Source organism: Nerophis ophidion, linkage group LG20 (genome assembly GCF_033978795.1).
Source record: "Nerophis ophidion isolate RoL-2023_Sa linkage group LG20, RoL_Noph_v1.0, whole genome shotgun sequence".
Taxonomy (NCBI): Eukaryota; Metazoa; Chordata; class Actinopteri; order Syngnathiformes; family Syngnathidae; genus Nerophis; species Nerophis ophidion.
The window spans coordinates 13,283,018-13,300,693 of record NC_084630.1 but is presented as its reverse complement, the minus strand read 5'-3'; the positions used below and the strand labels follow the sequence as shown (position 1 = coordinate 13,300,693).

General features: G+C 42.2%; 1 protein-coding gene across 1 annotated transcript in view; it reads right to left on the bottom strand.

The window, feature by feature from the left end:
- cusr (Copper-only SOD repeat protein) overlaps window positions 1-9,218 on the bottom strand; it is a 62,344-nt gene extending 53,126 nt beyond the window's left edge. The window contains exons 1-2 of the mRNA XM_061880499.1: window positions 9,045-9,218; window positions 304-2,386 (exon numbers count right to left, since the gene is read on the bottom strand). Of these exons, the coding sequence (XP_061736483.1) occupies window positions 304-2,386; window positions 9,045-9,081 (2,120 nt within the window). The 5' untranslated portion in view covers window positions 9,082-9,218. The remainder of the gene's footprint in view (window positions 1-303; window positions 2,387-9,044) is intronic.
- Window positions 9,219-17,676: the final 8,458 nt, after the last annotated feature.

The window sequence follows — 17,676 nt, the reverse complement described above, 5'->3', positions numbered from 1 at the left end:
GAATTGGTTGTTGAGTCACTCTAAAGAACATTTGTTTTATGACAACAGAGCGCCTATAACACCTTCAAAAAAATCAGGGCAGGTTGTATTTCTGTTTAAAATGCTTTTCTCTAAGCACTGAATCATTCAAGGGTTTGGTTTGTATGCACACTTTTCTTATTACTCACAATAATAGCCAAAGTCCCTTTAATTATACTTCTGTTTTGGGAAAATGTTTTTAATTCCTATCCTTTACTCATTAATCCTTTAATCATAACACACCTCTTCACACTTTAGCTAAGACGCAAAGGAAAATGTTCTCACCTTGATCCATTCGTGTAGTGGATCACCACAGATCTTCCAACAATGCTGTGAGGTCCAGTTAAAGGTAGGTTGCTGTCTATGAAGACTTCCTCAGATTGACTGAGACCTGTCAGCAAGCCAAATTTTCCACCGAGATCACCTATTTCATACTGGTCAACTGTGCCAGTTCCAGGTGGGGGTGACTCTGATATGTTGACTGACAGTGGGTTGTAGTGTCCCATAATGTTTGCATTTGAGCATGGGTCGGAGCTGTTCGGAACAATGGGTAAAACATGAACATGATAACCACCAGCCATGGCGTTTAGGTTGAACAAGGACACGTTTACACGTGTGGGGCCATTTGGGATCCACTGGCTAAAATGGATATTTCCGGTAGTCATGCCAGGGCCAAACCACTCTCCTAGGCTTGCTTTGGGGACACGCACCATTGTAATATTTGCACAAGCAATCCTTGGACCTCCTCTCTCTGCTTCATGGATGACAACAGATCGACCAATTATGCCTGACCGTGGCAACCAGGAAGTAACATCAGTGAAGAAACTCTTCGATTCGACTCCACCAACTGTGGCACTGAGGTCGAGGAGGCTGTGTTTACTGGCAAAGTCTCCCACTTCACAGGCTATCGGGGTATCTGGGCCACAGTGGAGGTCATAACTGATGTCTTCTGTGTCAACGTTGAATGGGTTCCAATGGCCTCCTGTTGAGCCGCAGCGCATCTCGTCATTGTCCCTCTCTGAGCTGATGGGGTACACGTGTACATGCCAGTTGTGGTTTCTTGTTGGGGCCATTGTGACGTTTCCATATGACAAAACCACAAAGACCGATACATCAGATAGAGGGTTGTCCTTCAGCTGGGTAAATACCATGTCGCCAACCACGAGGCTCTGAAACCTCGCCCTACCAACAACCACTTCACCAGGGTAGCCGATGCTAGCACAAACATATCTGGCACCATCTCTTAGATGAATCACAATGGACCGGCCAACAATGCTGTTTCGTCCAAATAGAGGGAGGTTGAAGTCTTCGAATGCCATATTTACAACGTTCAGATCGGCAAGGGACAAATGCTTGGCACTGAGGTCACCCACTTCGTACATGTCATGTGTTGATCCAGGCACATTCGGGGATGTTGGGGAACTAGCGTTTATACCAAATGGATTCCAGTGACCGCCCAAATTGTCATTGGAGCAAAGATCTGAGGTAGATGTTCTGCCAGTAGGAACAGGAAAGTCATGCACGTGGTAAGTACCAACCAGGCCCCGCAAGTTAGTTAGGTTGACTCTCAACTCTGTCCGATCAAAAGGGGAAGCCTGGCGGAAGCTGAGGTATCCACTTATCCCTTTCATATCCACAAGAGCGCTCACTTGTTTTTCTGGAACATCATAGAGTTTTGCACATATGAACGTTGACCCTGGACGAAGTAGAAGAAAGGCAGTGTCGTTACTTAAGCTTGTCAAGTCCAGGCGGGATTTCCCGAGTTGCACAGGTGTTCCAATGTTGACGACACCCAGATCTGTCAAAGTGGCGGAGTCTAAACTGCCAAGGAGAACATCGCAGCTTGAAGCTGAGCTCACTGAGCCGTAGAGTGTTCTATTGGTCTGAGAGGCATTGACTTGACCGATTGTAACGAGATCTGTAAGAATCCTTATGTCGTTTCCTCCAATATTACGGCGAATGTAAACATCACCAGCAATTTCTCCATTGAACCTGGCCTGACTTGTTGAGACTGTTTGACCAGAACTTACAACTGTGCATACTAGAGAGTTGTTACACGTCTGCAGAGTCAACGAGAGGTCATCCAAGTTGGAGCGCATTCCAAAAAGACTTGAAACATTGACCGTAGCGTTTGTATCGGGATCGGCAGTGAATGTGAAAATATTAACGCCAATGTTTGCCTCGGTACATGGTTCAGCAAAGCGGCCGTACATGACGGGAAACTCTGTCAGGGAAAAGTTCAAGGGGCCACATGATCCGGCGCCAGAAATGTTGACTGTGGCCATCCCGGTGGTGGAGTCCAAATCAACCTGACCCATGACTCCGCCCATGTTCAGGGGTGCACGGAACTGAGTACACCAAATTCCATCTAAAAAAAAAAAAATTGTTAAATATTAGCCAAATGACAGCTTTAAGCAGTTAATCGTTCAATGTAACAGTGTTACACTGTAAAAACTGAAATATAAGTCAGATTAAATATCTCAAATAAGGGTGATATTTGCTTATTTTCTGGCTGATAAGATTATTCTTCTCACTAAGCAGATTTTATGTTTGAGTGTTTTACTTGTTTTAAGTGTTTTTGGTCCTAAATAATCTCAATAAGATATTACAGCTTGTGGCTGAGATTCGATCACCTTTTTTGAGTAAAACAAAGAATATCAATTGTTGCAAAGCTGTGTCATCAACACTCACAAAAGTACTTTTTCAAAGTAATCATTCGTTATTTCAAGCATCCATCCATCCATTTTCTACCGCTTGTCATTTTTGGGGTAGCTGGAGCCTATCTCAGCTGCATTCGGGCGGTAGGCGGGGTACACCCTGGACAAGCCGCCACCTCATCGCAGGGCCCAGTCGGGATACATTTATCAAATGTATTTTTAATTGTATTTAATTTCAACATCTACCATAATATACTGTATAGCATTCGCCCCGAAAAGTCTTATATTTTGTGTTTTATAACTTTGCTGCATTACCAATTGTTAAGAATATTTTCTGGAATTATATTAATATATATTTTTTCCCAGTACAAGATATTATTTTATTCATCTCGTTATGTGAATCATGACTATTTATTCATGAGAACTTCATTGATTGTTTATATAAAAAAAAAACATAACTTTGACACAATTGTGTCTCATACACCTTCCGCCCGAATGCAGCTGAGATAGGCTCCAGCGACCCCGAAAAGAGCTCAGCAGCGCATGCACTTTTTTTTTTTTTTTTTTTTTCTTCTTTGTCATGAAAAAGGGAGGTTTTTGTGGTTGGTGCACTAATTTTAAGTGTATATTGTGTTTTTTTATGTTGATTTAATAAAAAATAAAAAAATAAAACATTTATTTTTTATTTTTTAAATAAAAAATTATTCTGCGTCCCGGTACCAATTGAGCCACGGCCCGGTGGTTGGGGACCACTGGTTTAAAATACAGATTGATGATAAGCAAAACAAACAAGGAACCCACTCAAATGACACTCTTATCCTGCACTACCAAGAGCTAATGCAACGAAATGTCGTTGTTATTTGTACTGTAAAGTTAAAATTTGAATGACGATAAAAAGGAAGTCCAATAAGCTTATTAAAACAGATGAAAGTCAAATGGACTTTGCTGTTTTATTTTCAATGAAACAATAGAAAATACGTACTCGTATAGTAGTACACTTGTTATTAGTGAGAATATACTTATTTTAAGGTGTTTTTGGGTTCATTGAGGTTAGCTAATTGTACTTGTTTTGGAAAGTCTTGACAAGCCAAATTGTCTTGTTCTATTGGCAGATAATTATGCTTAGTCCAAATAAAATACCCCTAACTTTTGTATTTTTTTTTTCTTGTTTTTGAACACAACATTTTTGCAGTGTACTGTTCGATGCAATTTCAATATAAAATTGCATCCATCAAAATACAGATAGATGATAAGCAAAACAAACAAGGAACCCGCTCTAATGACACATGTTATAACGTAAAACAGGGGTGCCCATTACGTCGATCGCGATCGACTGGTCGATCTCGGAGGGTGTGTCAGTCGATCTCAAGCCAGGCATTAAAAAATAGACATAAAAATGAGCAATCATCAATCATACCAAGACTTCACTTTCGTCAGTTGTTTGACATTCTCGGCACCCGAGGATCTTGTGAGATGACGCTGGCTGCTGCGAGCTCATATTTAAGAAAAAAATCACTAACAGGGCGGACGCAGAGAAACACATTTTATTTCTAGAGACTCCGTACCTACCGTCAAAACACTAAAGACCGACAGCACAGTTCCTGTCTTCACCATAAAAGACCTGTTTCATCCTGCCTGTGCTAACAAAATAAGAGTCTCAGAAAGCTAGCGTGCACAAGCTAGCAAGCTACGGAGTTTGATGCCAATGTATTTCTCCCCCGCCCTCAGCGACCGCTTTCTCACTTGCTTGCCCACCCGCACACTCACTGACGTCACTCACCTGCTGCCAGACATTAAAGGGCCACACACATATGCTACTCTCATAACAAAGTGTTTAAAAAGGAGTATGCAAGTTGGACAAATGAGATGCCAAATCCAACCACTTTCATGTGGTATTGGACAGAAAGGAGGACTTTTTTTTCTCCTTCTTTTGAAAATGCGGACGTTATCAGCACCACTGTCTAATTCCAATCAATGCAAGTCATCAGAATCAGGTAATACACCAACTTATATTCTTGTCTTCATGAAAGACAGGAATCTATGTGTGTTAAACATGCTTGTATCATCATTAAGCACCATTAACTTGTTAACAAAAATGTCTCTTTCATAAATAAATAAACATAAATTATAAATAGGAATGAGGTAGATCTCCTCGACTTGGTCAATTGAAAAGTAGCTCGCCTGCAGAAAAAGTGTGAGCGCCCCTGACGTAAAGCAACAGTAAAGCAGAAAATGAACAATCCATTTACTCCAACCATTATTTATCAACCAAAATATCTGCACTATTTCATAAAGTAGACGGCCACAACTGAGATTGGAAATATGAGGAACCGCAGAATTAGTATCAGTGTTGTTGTTTTTTTTAATTAATCATACAAAATGACACGGCATCAATCTTGGCTCACCTACACACATTCTTTTCTGACAGATTCAATTCAATTAAGCCATATGACCGCCAGGCTTCAACATAGACGCAGCATACTTTCGCTAGCAGGTGTACGTGTCAAGGTTGACTGTCAACTGCATACTTTTGTTCACATAAGTTAAAAGACAGGTTTTGATTGATTGATTGATTGAAACTTTTATTAGTAGATTGCACAGTACAGTACATATTCCGTACAATTGACCACTAAATGGTAACACCCGAATACGTTTTTCAACTTGTTTAAGTCGGGGTCCACGTTAATCAATTCATGGTGGTTGAACGTGTGTACGTTTCAAATATATCATGCATACAGTATAATGTGTGGATACATTGGCTATTGCCTTTTAGATTGTTTTAAGTTTGGCATTCATTTAGAACTCTACAAAGATAAGCAATAAATAATACAGAACGTAGAGCCCTGCAACCATCGTGGGGGACCTCTTTTAGGGGGAGTAAGCGCATGTAAAATGTCAATTAATGATATGTTATCGTAAATGTAGCACCCTGCAAAAAGTCAGTGTTCAAAAACAAGAAAAAAACAATACAAAAGTTAGGGGTATTTTATTTGAACTAAGCAAAATTATTTGCCAATAGAACATGAAAATTCAGCTTGTCAAGACTTTCCAAAACAAGTAGAATTTGCTAACCTCAATGAACCCAATAATACCTTAAAATAAGTATATTCTCACTAATATTTTTCTTTGTATTAAAAAAAAAATTTGACCTTTTTGCTCAATATGTTGAAAACTATTCTTAGAGCCATTATCTTCTAGCCTTTAAATAGACTCCCTTTTTAGACCAGTTGATCTGCCGTTTCTTTTATTTTTCTCCTATGTCCCACTCTCCCTTGTGGAGGGGGTCCGGTCCGATCCAGTGGCCATGTACTGCTTGCCTGTGTATCGGCTGGGGACATCTCTGCGCTGCTGATCCGCCTCCGCTTGGGATGGTTTCCTGCTGGCTCCGCTGTGAACGGGACTCTCGCTGCTGTGTTGGATCCGCTTTGGACTGGACTCTCGCGACTGTGTTGGATCCATTATGGATTGAACTTTCACAGTATCATGTTAGACCCGCTTGACATCCATTGCTTTCCTCCTCTCCAAGGTTCTCATAGTCATCATTGTCACCGACGTCCCACTGGGTGTGAGTTTTCCTTGCCCTTATGTGGGCCTACCGAGGATGTCGTAGTGGTTTGTGCAGCCCTTTGAGACACTAGTGATTTAGGGCTATATAAATAAATATTGATTGATTGATTGATTATCTTGACATAATGATATGCATACATCATGATATTTTCTTCATGCTTGAATTAAGAAAATATTACCTTAAAAAAGTAGTTTTATACTTGTGAGTGTTAATGACACAGCTTTGCAACAGTTGATATAGTTTCAAGCATGTTTTACTCAATATTGGTCATCTAATCTCAACAACAAGCTATAATATCTTACTGAGATCATTTTGGACCAAAACCCTTAAAACAAGCAAAACCCAAACATAAAATCTGCTTATAGAGAAATATTATCTTATCAGATAGAAAATAAGCAAATTTCACCCTTATTTGAGATATTTAATCCTACTTAGATTTCAGTTTTTGCAGTGCATGAATGCTTGCTTTGTATTTGAAACGCCATAGCCGATTATTTATGTTTTTTTAATAATGTTAAAATTGTCATTTTTGCAGGAAAAAATACCAGATTGAACAGTTTATTGCGCATGAGTTCATTTTAGTACAAAACGTCCATCAGACCATCAAAAGTTGGATTAAAAACGTATTAAAATTGTTACATTAAAAAAAAGTGACACTTTTTTTTTAAGTGTGCTCCAAATGAAATTGTTGCTTAAGATAATTTATGATGGTGCTGATGGTGCTCAAGAACAGTTTTTTCCCTATAGTCAAAACCACGGTGAACTCTCATTCGCACTGATTTTATAGTTAAACACCGCTCTGTGTGCAATTTTTACTTTCCACCCACAGTCTGAATGCTTTTGTATATATGTATATATATATGTATAGTATATATATACTGGACACTGGCCGAGAGTGGAGTCGGCAGTCTTGGTTGCTTTGTTGGGTCTGCTCCTGTCTCTGGCCATGCTCCCTCCACCCCAGCAGACGATGGCGTGGAACACCGCAGAGGCCACCACAGTGGATATGTTTCTTTTACTTTTTATTCATAGCTGTATGAGGAGTGTCTGGTTGTATCTGCTGCTTTAATGTCTTTAATGTCCTCTGTGTTCTTTGATGTTTGATGTTTCCCTCTTACACACATGTAAGAGGGATGTGTTCTATGGCTATGACTTGTTGTTTTTTTCCCTTGGCCTCAGTCTGCACCCCCTCTTCAGCCGCCGCCCCCCCCTTGTTTACCTGTATCTCATCTTTTTTGTAAGGGGCGCTGGAAGCCGGCAGACCCGTCAGCGATCCTGTTCTGTCTCCCTGTAATGTTTGTCTAATCTTGAATGGGATTGTGCTGAAAATTTCAATTTTCCTGAAGGAACTCTCCTGACGGATTAAATAAAGTACTATTTAATCTAATCTAATCTAGTATTTAAACAACACTTTTGCACTATTTTTCTTTTTTTTTTTTCTTTCCTGTGTTTTGCATATTCATAAACTATTGCACTGATGCTGGAGTTGCTTTTAATCTCATTGTACCGGTGTATAGTGGCAGTAAAAGGCAATGTATTCTATTGGACAGATAAAGAGATTTTCTGTAGAAAAGTAAACGCAAATAAAAATGTCAATTAAACAGGTGTTGTCTCATTGGAACATTACGGATGATTTACATTCCAATTAAATGTCGGCTTGGAAATATAATATCCCTTACAGCTGGATTTACACATTGAACGACCCTCCAAATACAATTTGTTTTTGTTCTATTTTGCACGCTAAAAATCCAAGGCAAAAATAGTTACAATATGTCCTGTATGCCAGGGGTTCTCAAATGGGGGTACTTGAAGGTATGCCAAGGGGTACGTGAGATTTTTTTTAAATATTCTAAAAAATAGCAACAATTTAAAAATCCTTTATAAGTATATATATATTGAATAATACTTAAAGAAAATATGAATGTAAGTTCATAAACTGTGAAAAGAAATGCGACAATGCAATATTCAGTGCTGACAGAGTGATTTTTTTGTGGACATGTTCCATAAATACTGATTTTAAAAATGTATTTTTTTGTGGAGAAATGTTTAGAATTAAGTTCATGAATCCAGATGGATCTCTATTACAATCCCCAAAGAGGGCACTTTAAGTTGATGCTTACTTCTATGTGTAGAAATCTTTATTTTTAATTGAATCACTTGTTTTTCAACAAGTTTTTAGTCATTTTTATATCTTTTTTTTTTCCCAAATATTTCAAGAAAGACCACTAAAAATGAGCAATATTCTGCACTGTTATACAATTTAATAAATCAGAAACTGATGACATAGTGCTGTATTTTACTTCTTTATCTCTATTTTTTTCAACCAAAAATGCTTTGCTCTGATTAGGGGGTACTTGAATTAAAAAAAAATTTCACAGAGGGGTACATCACTGAAAAAAGATTTGATGTTAAAGTGTTAAAGGAGAGTGAAATAGTCCCACTTGCAAATCTATCAGATTTTTGTTTGAGTCATTGTGTAAACACACAGCAGTCAAACACTTTGAAAGTCACTCTACAGCAATAAAAAAGATCTAAAGTAAAGATAGCAAATGTGCAAGAATAAGTGATTGGGAGTCCAAAGGTGTTCCTCTCAAGAGAGAATGTTCTCAGTTACAGCCAACATTCACCAGAGGTTACACAAGCGGCCAATTAGTCAACTAACTACTTTATACCTGACACTTGTTTGTTTGCAGAGGCAGTCCAAGTATTAAGTCTCTGAAAAGCCTCTTATTTTATTTTATTTTTATTTTTTTTGTTTCACACTGCTGAAGTAAGCTTACTAAAAAAATGGCAGTACTCACCCAGGATGGTGAGAAGCAGCAGGACTTTCAGGGACATGATGGCATCAACGTGCAGGAGAGCGGATGAAGCTGCTGTGCATCAATGTTATCTCTAGTTAAGTAACCAGAGCGACTGGTTTGCACACACGGAACTCACTAACCATCTGTCTCTGTCAGCCTGTGATTAGTTATTAGAGCTCTTTCTGCTGTATTTACTGAATGCAAGGGGGAGGGAGGGAACATATTTTGTGGCCATTATGGGTGGAGTGGGTGTGATTGAAAGCCTAAGTATGACGCTAATATGTATATATGTGTGTGTGCTCTACATTTCCTCAAACGCATTCAAGAAAATCCTTGCAGGTATCATGAAATCATACCAATCAATTGTATTAGCAATAATAATTGATTAGACTTATGATACACTTTTCATTGTAAAAAAAAAAAAAAAAAAATACTTTGAACGGATGCAATATTTAATATTAAAAACATTGGCAGAAATAAGTATTTTGAATAGAAATGTTTTTCTGGATGTTCTTCTTAACTGGACAGCCAAGCAGTATTTTACATTCTGCTTGGAAGAACACGTGCATATTTTTTCATTAAATGTTTTTCTATTGAACTTTGTTCGTTTAAAACAAATGTATGCATTTTGTTTTTGCCAACCCCGTTTCCGTATGAGTTGGGAAATTGTGAAGTGAATTATATTTATATAGCGCTTTTCTCAAGTGACTCAAAGCGCTTTACATAGTGAAACCCAATATCTAAGTTACATTTAAACCAGTGTGGGTGGCACTGGGAGCAGGTGGGTAAAGTGTCTTGCCCAAGGACAAGCGGGAATCGAACCTGCAACCCTCAAGTTGCTGGCACGGCCGCTCTACCAACCGAGCTATGCCGCCCAAATTGTGTTGGATGTAAATATAAACGGAATTCTCATGATCCGCTGCCCGGATCATGTCATATTCTGGTTTTGTTCTGTTTTTGTATCACATCTTGTTTGTTCTGTTGCCATAGTCACGCATTAGTGTCACCTGACTCTAATTACTCTCCTTATTTAAGCCTGCCTTTTCAGTTCACTCGTCCTCGCTTCCTAGTTTCTGTTCCATGCAACAGGGGACGACTCGGATTCCCGACTGTGGTCAAACTATTTTTGTCCTTGCTAGCCTCCGCGCTAACCCTTTGTTTGTTCTCTAGCTCACATGCTAGCGCTTTTAGTTAAATAAATAAATGATAAATGGGTTGTACTTGTATAGCGCTTTTCCACCTTCAAGGTACTCAAAGCGCTTTGACACTACTTCCACATTTACCCATTCACACACACATTCACAAACTGATGGAGGGAGCTGCCATGCAAGGCACCAACCAGCACCCATCAGGAGCAAGGGTGAAGTGTCTTGCTCAGGACACAACGGACATGACGAGGTTGGTACTAGGTGGGGATTGAACCAGGGACGCTCGGGTTGCGCACAGCCACTCTTTCACTGCGCCACGCCGTCCCTTCTTTCTAGCTCCCATGCTAGTTCTGTTCGTTTTGCCTTTTGTGCCTAGTATCAGTTTTTCTGTTCTTAGTCTGTTTTTTAGTATAGATAAATCATCATCTCTTACCTTCACGCTGTGTCCAAGTCCGATTGCATAATTGAGAGAACGAACCCGCACCACGATGCCAGCAAACCATCACAGGAATACAATGATTTGCAAATCATTTTCAACTCATATTCAATTGAATGCACTACAAAAACAAGATATTTGAAGTTCAAACTCTTAAACTTTTTTTTGTTTCTTTTTTTTGCAAATACTAATTAACTTAGAATTTATGGCTGCAACACGTGCCAAAGTAGTTGGGAAAGGGCATGTTCACCACTGTGTTACATCACATTTTCTTTTAACAACACTCAATAAACGTTTGGGAAATGAGGAAACAAATTGTTGAAGCTTTGAAAGTGGAATTTTTTGCCATTCTTGTTTTATGTAGAGCTTCAGTCGTTCAACAGTCCGGGTTCTCTGCTGTCGTATTTTATGCTTCATAATGCACCCACACATTTTCGATGGGAGACAGGTCTGGACTGCAGGCGGGCCAGGAATGTACCCACACTTTTTTTTTTACGAAGCCATGCTCACGCAGTTGTGGACAAAGGGGTGTACCTCGCCCCATCCTTTCTTGTGGAAGACCGAGCATTTTTTGGGAAGCTGTTTTTATACCCAATCATGGCACCCACCTGTTCCCAATTACCCTGCACACCTGTGGGATGTTCCAAAAAAGTGCTTGATGAACATTCCTCAACTTTATCAGTATTTATTGCCACCTTTCCCAAATTTTTGTCACTTGTTGCTGGCATCAAATTCTAAAGTTAATGATTATTTGCAAAAAAAATTAAATGTTTATCAGTTTGAACATCAAATACGTTGTCTTTGTAGCACATTCAACTGAATATGGGTTGAAAAGGATTTGCAAATCATCGTATTCCGTTTATATTTACATCTAACACAATTTCCCAACTCATATGGAAACAGGGTTGGTATTTGTGTATTGATATTTTTCTTATTGATATTTTATATATTGGTATTTCTGTAACCTGACTGCAGGCCAACAGATGGAGATTTCCCATATGCACACCTGTATTGTTGCACTGTCCCTAACAAATACATGTAAATAAAATAAGATAAATAAACAAAGATAAGATCCATCCATCCATTTTCTACCGCTTATTCCCTTTCGGGGTGGCGGGGGGCGCTGGCGCCTATCTCAGCTACAATCGGGCGGAAGGCAGGGTACACCCTGGACAAGTCGCCACCTCATCGCAGGGCCAACACAGATAGACAGACAACATTCACACTCACATTCACACACTAGGGCCAATTTAGTGTTGCCAATCAACCTATCCCCAGGTGCATGTCTTTGGAAGTGGGAGGAAGCCGGAGTACCCGGAGGGGACCCACGCAGTCACGGGGAGAACATGCAAACTCCACACAGAAAGATCCCGAGCCTGGATTTGAACCTTCGTATTGTGAGGCAGACGCACTAACCCCTCTGCCACCGTGAAGCCCCAAAGATAAGATGTTTACTAAATATAAAATGCACATAATGAGGACTCCAGACATTGGAAAGGATGTGAGTATAGTACAGATGTTGAGGGTGCAGTTTGGAGAAGTAGCACCAGATTGAAGTAGGTTCTCGGAAAAATGTTTCTGCTTTTCGAATCTTTTTCTGCTTTTCGAATCTATTTCTGTGGTGTACTCCTCAGCTGTCCTTGTGACAGGGTTGAAGGGAAAATAGTAACATGCTCTAAAAATAGCACCAAATCCAATGGCTCCATCATTTGGGCTGTTTGGGGTAGGCCACACAATTATTTACACACCCAAGAGTGCCCGTGAAGTGGGTTAGGTCCTTCATTTGCCTTGTTAGCATCCCTGATTGCAGCAGAAGCTACAATTGTGATGTGACTATTTCTGTGTCCCTGCAAAAGAGATGCGTGCACTGTACCGTCTGTACATTACTAGTCTGCTGGGATAGACTCCAGCTCACCCGTGTTACTCGAATCAGAATAAGATAGGTAGGTAGGTCTTTATTAGCATTGCACAAGTACAACGAAACTTTGTTTTCAGCACGAACCCATTCAAGATTAGACAAACAAACAGTGTACGGTGTTGCAGAACACGAACGCTGATGGGTCGCCACAAAGATGGGAAAAAGGTATACGCTGGGGGAGGATGAGTAAAGGGATGATTAAAAAAATGCAATATAGAAAATTTCCCGAGTGGGAAAAAACCTCCATAGCAAAGCACATATACATATTACAACATACATCTCGAGACTTCTCCCTTCCAATTTTGGTCAAAACTGAGCTGATAATCATTTTGGAGTTCCTAGGTGATATGCTTTACATTAGTGTATGCGATATTGTGATTTGTTCCGTAAGTAAGCTGTTACAGTCTACCAGTCTACCAGTCTACATGTGCTTTGTGGACTTGGAGAAGGCATTCGACCGTGTCCCTCGGGAAGTCCTGTGGGGAGTGCTCAGGGAGTATGGGGTACCGGACTGTCTTATTGTGGCGGTCCGCTCCCTGTACGATCAGTGCCAGAGCTTGGTCCGCATTGCTGGCAGTAAGTCGGACACGTTTCCAGTGAGGGTTGGACTCCGCCAAGGCTGTCCTTTGTCACGGATTCTGTTCATAACTTTTATGGACAGAATTTCTAGGCGCAGCCAAGGCGTTGAGGGGATCCGGTTTGGTGGCCACGGGATTAGGTCTTTGCTTTTTGCAGATGATGTAGTCCTGGTGGCTTCATCTGGCCGGGATCTTCAGCTCTCACTGGATCGGTTCGCAGCTGAGTGTGAAGCGACCGGAATGAGAATCAGCACCTCCAAGTCCGAGTCCATGGTTCTCGCCCGGAAAAGGGTGGAGTGCCATCTCCGGGTTGGGGAGGAGACCCTGCCCCAAGTGGAGGAGTTCAAGTACCTAGGAGTCTTGTTCACGAGTGGGGTAAGAGTGGATCGTGAGATCGACAGGCGGATCGGTGCGGCGTCTTCAGTAATGCGGACGTTGTACCGATCCGTTGTGGTGAAGAAGGAGCTGAGCCGGAAGGCAAAGCTCTCAATTTGCCGGTCGATCTACGTTCCCATCCTCACCTATGGTCATGAGCTTTGGGTCATGACCGAAAGGATAAGATCACGGGTACAAGCGGCCGAAATGAGTTTCCTCCGCCGGGTGGCGGGGCTCTCCCTTAGAGATAGGGTGAGAAGCTCTGCCATCCGGGAGGAACTCAAAGTAAAGCCGCTGCTCCTTCACATCGAGAGGAGCCAGATGAGGTGGTTCGGGCATCTGGTCAGGATGCCACCCGAACGCCTCCCTAGGGAGGTGTTTAGGACACGTCCAGCTGGTAGGAGGCCACGGGGAAGACCCAGGACACGTTGGGAAGACTATGTCTCCCGGCTGGCCTGGGAACGCCTCGGGATCCCCCGGGAAGAGCTAGACGAAGTGGCTGGAGAGAGGGAAGTCTGGGCTTCCCTGCTTAGGCTGCTGCCCCCGCGACCCGGCCTCGGATAAGCGTAAGATGATGGATGGATGGATGGAAGTAAGCTGTTACGCGCATGGCAGGACCTATCAACTACCACATAACCGCGTACATACAACATAAAAACCTAGTATATCAAGGGACCAATCAGAGCTTCTTTGTCAGTCGCCTTATTGTCTTTGATGAGACATTTGCACGAATGGGGGCCGAGGGTCAACCTGATTATGCGATATTATGGCACGAGGGGATATTTGGAAGATTGGCCCAGGACGTTGCAAGCACCTTCATTAAATGTATTGTTCTTGATTCTTCCCCTTGCATACACTTTTGGACAGATAACTGTGGAGGTCAAAATAAAAACTGGACGCAGAATGTGCAAACATAAAATGGGGCCCCACCCGAGATTGTGATAAAATATCTGGAGAAAGGGCACACGTTCATGAGAGCAGATTCAATCCGTGGCTCAATCGGCAAGAAAATGAAAGCTCAAGAAAACATCTATACGTTTGATGACTTTGTAGATCTTTGTAAGACAGCATCAAGATAGATGGTTTTTCCTTTGTTTTCTCAAAATCAGCTAGAAGTGAGTTATTAGGTTTTGCCTTTGGACGGGAGACTTGCCAACAGAGGGGGGGGGGAGTGGGGGTTACGGTGGCAGGATGCAGCTCTTCAGGCGCTGCCCATCCATCCATCACCCCTAAGGGATTCGCGTCAGGGGCGTTGGATGGGGGTATGTGTGTGTGGCGTATATTTTTGTGTGTGTGTGTGTGTGTGTGTGTGTGTGTGTGTGTGTGTGTGTGTGTGTGTGTGTGTGTGTGTGTGTGTAAGCCTGCCGCGTGTCTCTGTTCCGTGGCCTTGATTTCGTGCAGTCGCTAGTCCAAAGTCGACAACAGGTGTCTGTCCATTGGAGATGTCACGCCAAATTTCTTCTCCCTACAAAAACCTCCCCCCCCCATTTACTTCCGGGGTCATGATTAATACAAACGTAAAAATATAACGCTATATTATAAAAATACAGACGTTTTGTTAACGCTATATCATAAAAAAATTTAAAAAACAATTTACAAACACAAGCTATGGGATGACATAAGAGGAAAAGTGACCCCGGAAGTAAATGCGTCATCCCGTAGCTTGTGTTTGTAAATTGTTTTTTAATTTTTTTAATAATATAGCGTTAACAAAACGTCTGTATTTTTATAATATAGCGTCATATTTTTAAAATATAGCGTTAACAAAATGTCTGTATTAATCATGACCCCGGAAGTAAATGGGGGGGGGGGGGGAGGGGGTGATTTGGCGTGACAGCGAAAAGAAGGAAGTTTGTTGTGTCTTCGCCGCACTGTCCTTCGGGAAAGTCTCGAAGACAGGGAAACAATCCAAGTTAGAATGTTTTGTTTGCGAGTGAAGTGAAGTGAATTGTATTTATATAGCGCTTTTCTCTAGTGACTCAAAGCACTTTACATAGTGAAACCCAATATCTAAGTTACATTTAAACCAGTGTGGGTGGCACTGGGAGCAGGTGGGTAAAGTGTCTTGCCCAAGGACACAACGGCAGTGACTAGGATGGCGGAAGTGGGAATCGAACTTGCAACCCCCAAGTTGCTGGCACGGCCACTCTACCAACCGAGCTATACCGCCCCGAAAATAAAATTTGCTTTTCACTCTAAATTGTCTATGACTGGTCCTCAAAATTCATCCTGCAGTGCAGACAGAAACAGTATACAAAGTCAATGGACAATCCATCCATCCATCCATCCATCATCTTCCGCTTATCCGAGGTCGGGTCGCGGGGGCAGCAGCCTAAGCAGGGAAGCCCAGACTTCCCTATCTCCAGCCACTTCGTCTAGCTCTTCTCGGGGGATCCCGAGGCGTTCCCAGGCCAGCCGGGAGACATAGTCTTCCCAACGAATGGACAATCATGGACGGTAAAAGGAAATTAAGTTTCCCTCGGACATAGGTGGGCCTAACTATGGGTGACCGCCCAGTAAAGGAGAATTAACTAGGGAGGAGCAATGACAACTCCACAATTATGCAATCATGTCATTAACTCTGATAAGTTAAGTAATGTGTGTAGAGACCAGATGGTCCACATTCATTTCAGATAAAAGAAAACGGAAAAATTGCAAGTCATTGCGCTCGTCATCATAAAACTGAAACCTATTTTCGTTTTCTTTTTAATTGTGTTTGTTGTACTAATATATGTCATTAAGTCTTGCGTGGTGTTTTGGTATTTCCTTGTTTTGCTGGGAAAAACTCAGCCAATAAAGTAAAGCAAAATACTTTCTCAAGAGGAATTCTGTGTTTAGAATACGATGGCTTTCTTTGTGTGTTTTCAATCTGCATTGGGACAAGCGGTAGAAAATTAATGCATTCAGTCTGTCACACCAACATTTGAAAACTGGAAGTTGGCAATGAAAGGAATAGCATTTAAGTTACATTGATTTTGGAGAGGATTACGAATTAAATCCATTCTCTGCTTTTTAATCGACTTTTATACCGCATCCCACACTACAAAAACAGAGATGAAAAAAGATATCATGAAAAGACTACATTTTAGGGGAAAGAAATACTAAAAACGAGTAAAATTATTCTTGAGGGTGCATGGGAGTTTGCCCAACCAGTCTACATGTGCTTCGTGGACTTGGAAAAGGCATTCGACCGTGTCCCTCGGGAAGTCCTGTGGGGAGTGCTCAGAGAGTATGGGGTATCGGACTGTCTTATTGTGGCGGTCCGCTCCCTGTAAGATCAGTGCCAGAGCTTGGTCCGCATTGCCGGCAGTAAGTCGAACACATTTCCAGAGAGGGGTTGGACTCCGCCAAGGCTGTCCTTTGTCACCGATTCTGTTCATAACTTTTATGGACAGAATTTCTAGGTGCAGTCAAGGCGTTGAGGGGTTCTGGTTTGGTGACCGCAGGATTAGGTCTCTGCTTTTTGCAGATGATGTGGTCCTAATGGCTTCATCTGGCCGGGATCTTCAGCTCTCATTGGATCGGTTCGCAGCCGAGTGTGAAGCGACCGGAATGAGAATCAGCACCTCCAAGTCCGAGTCCATGGTTCTCGCCCGGAAAAGGGTGGAATGCCATCTCCGGGTTGGGGAGGAGACCCTGCCCCAAGTGGAGGAGTTCAAGTACCTAGGAGTCTTGTTCACGAGTGGGGTAAGAGTGGATCGTGAGATCGACAGGCGGATCGGTGCGGCGTCTTCAGTAATGCGGACGTTGTACCGATCCGTTGTGGTGAAGAAGGAGCTGAGCCGGAAGGCAAAGCTCTCAATTTACCGGTCGATCTACGTTCCCATCCTCACCTGACCGAAAAGATAAGATCACGGGTATAAGCGGCCGAAATGAGTTTCCTCCGCCGTGTGGCGGGGCTCTCCCTTAGAGATAGGGTGAGAAGCTCTGCCATCCGGGAGGAACTCAAAGTAAAGCCGCTGCTCCTCCACATCGAGAGGAGCCAGATGAGGTGGTTCGGGCATCTGGTCAGGATGCCACCCGAACGCCTCCCTAGGGAGGTTTTTAGGGCACGTCCAACCGGTAGGAGGCCACGGGGAAGACCTAGGACACGTTGGGAAGACTATGTCTCCCGGCTGGCCTGGGAACGCCTCGGGATCCCCCGGGAAGAGCTAGACGAAGTGGCTGGGGAGAGGGA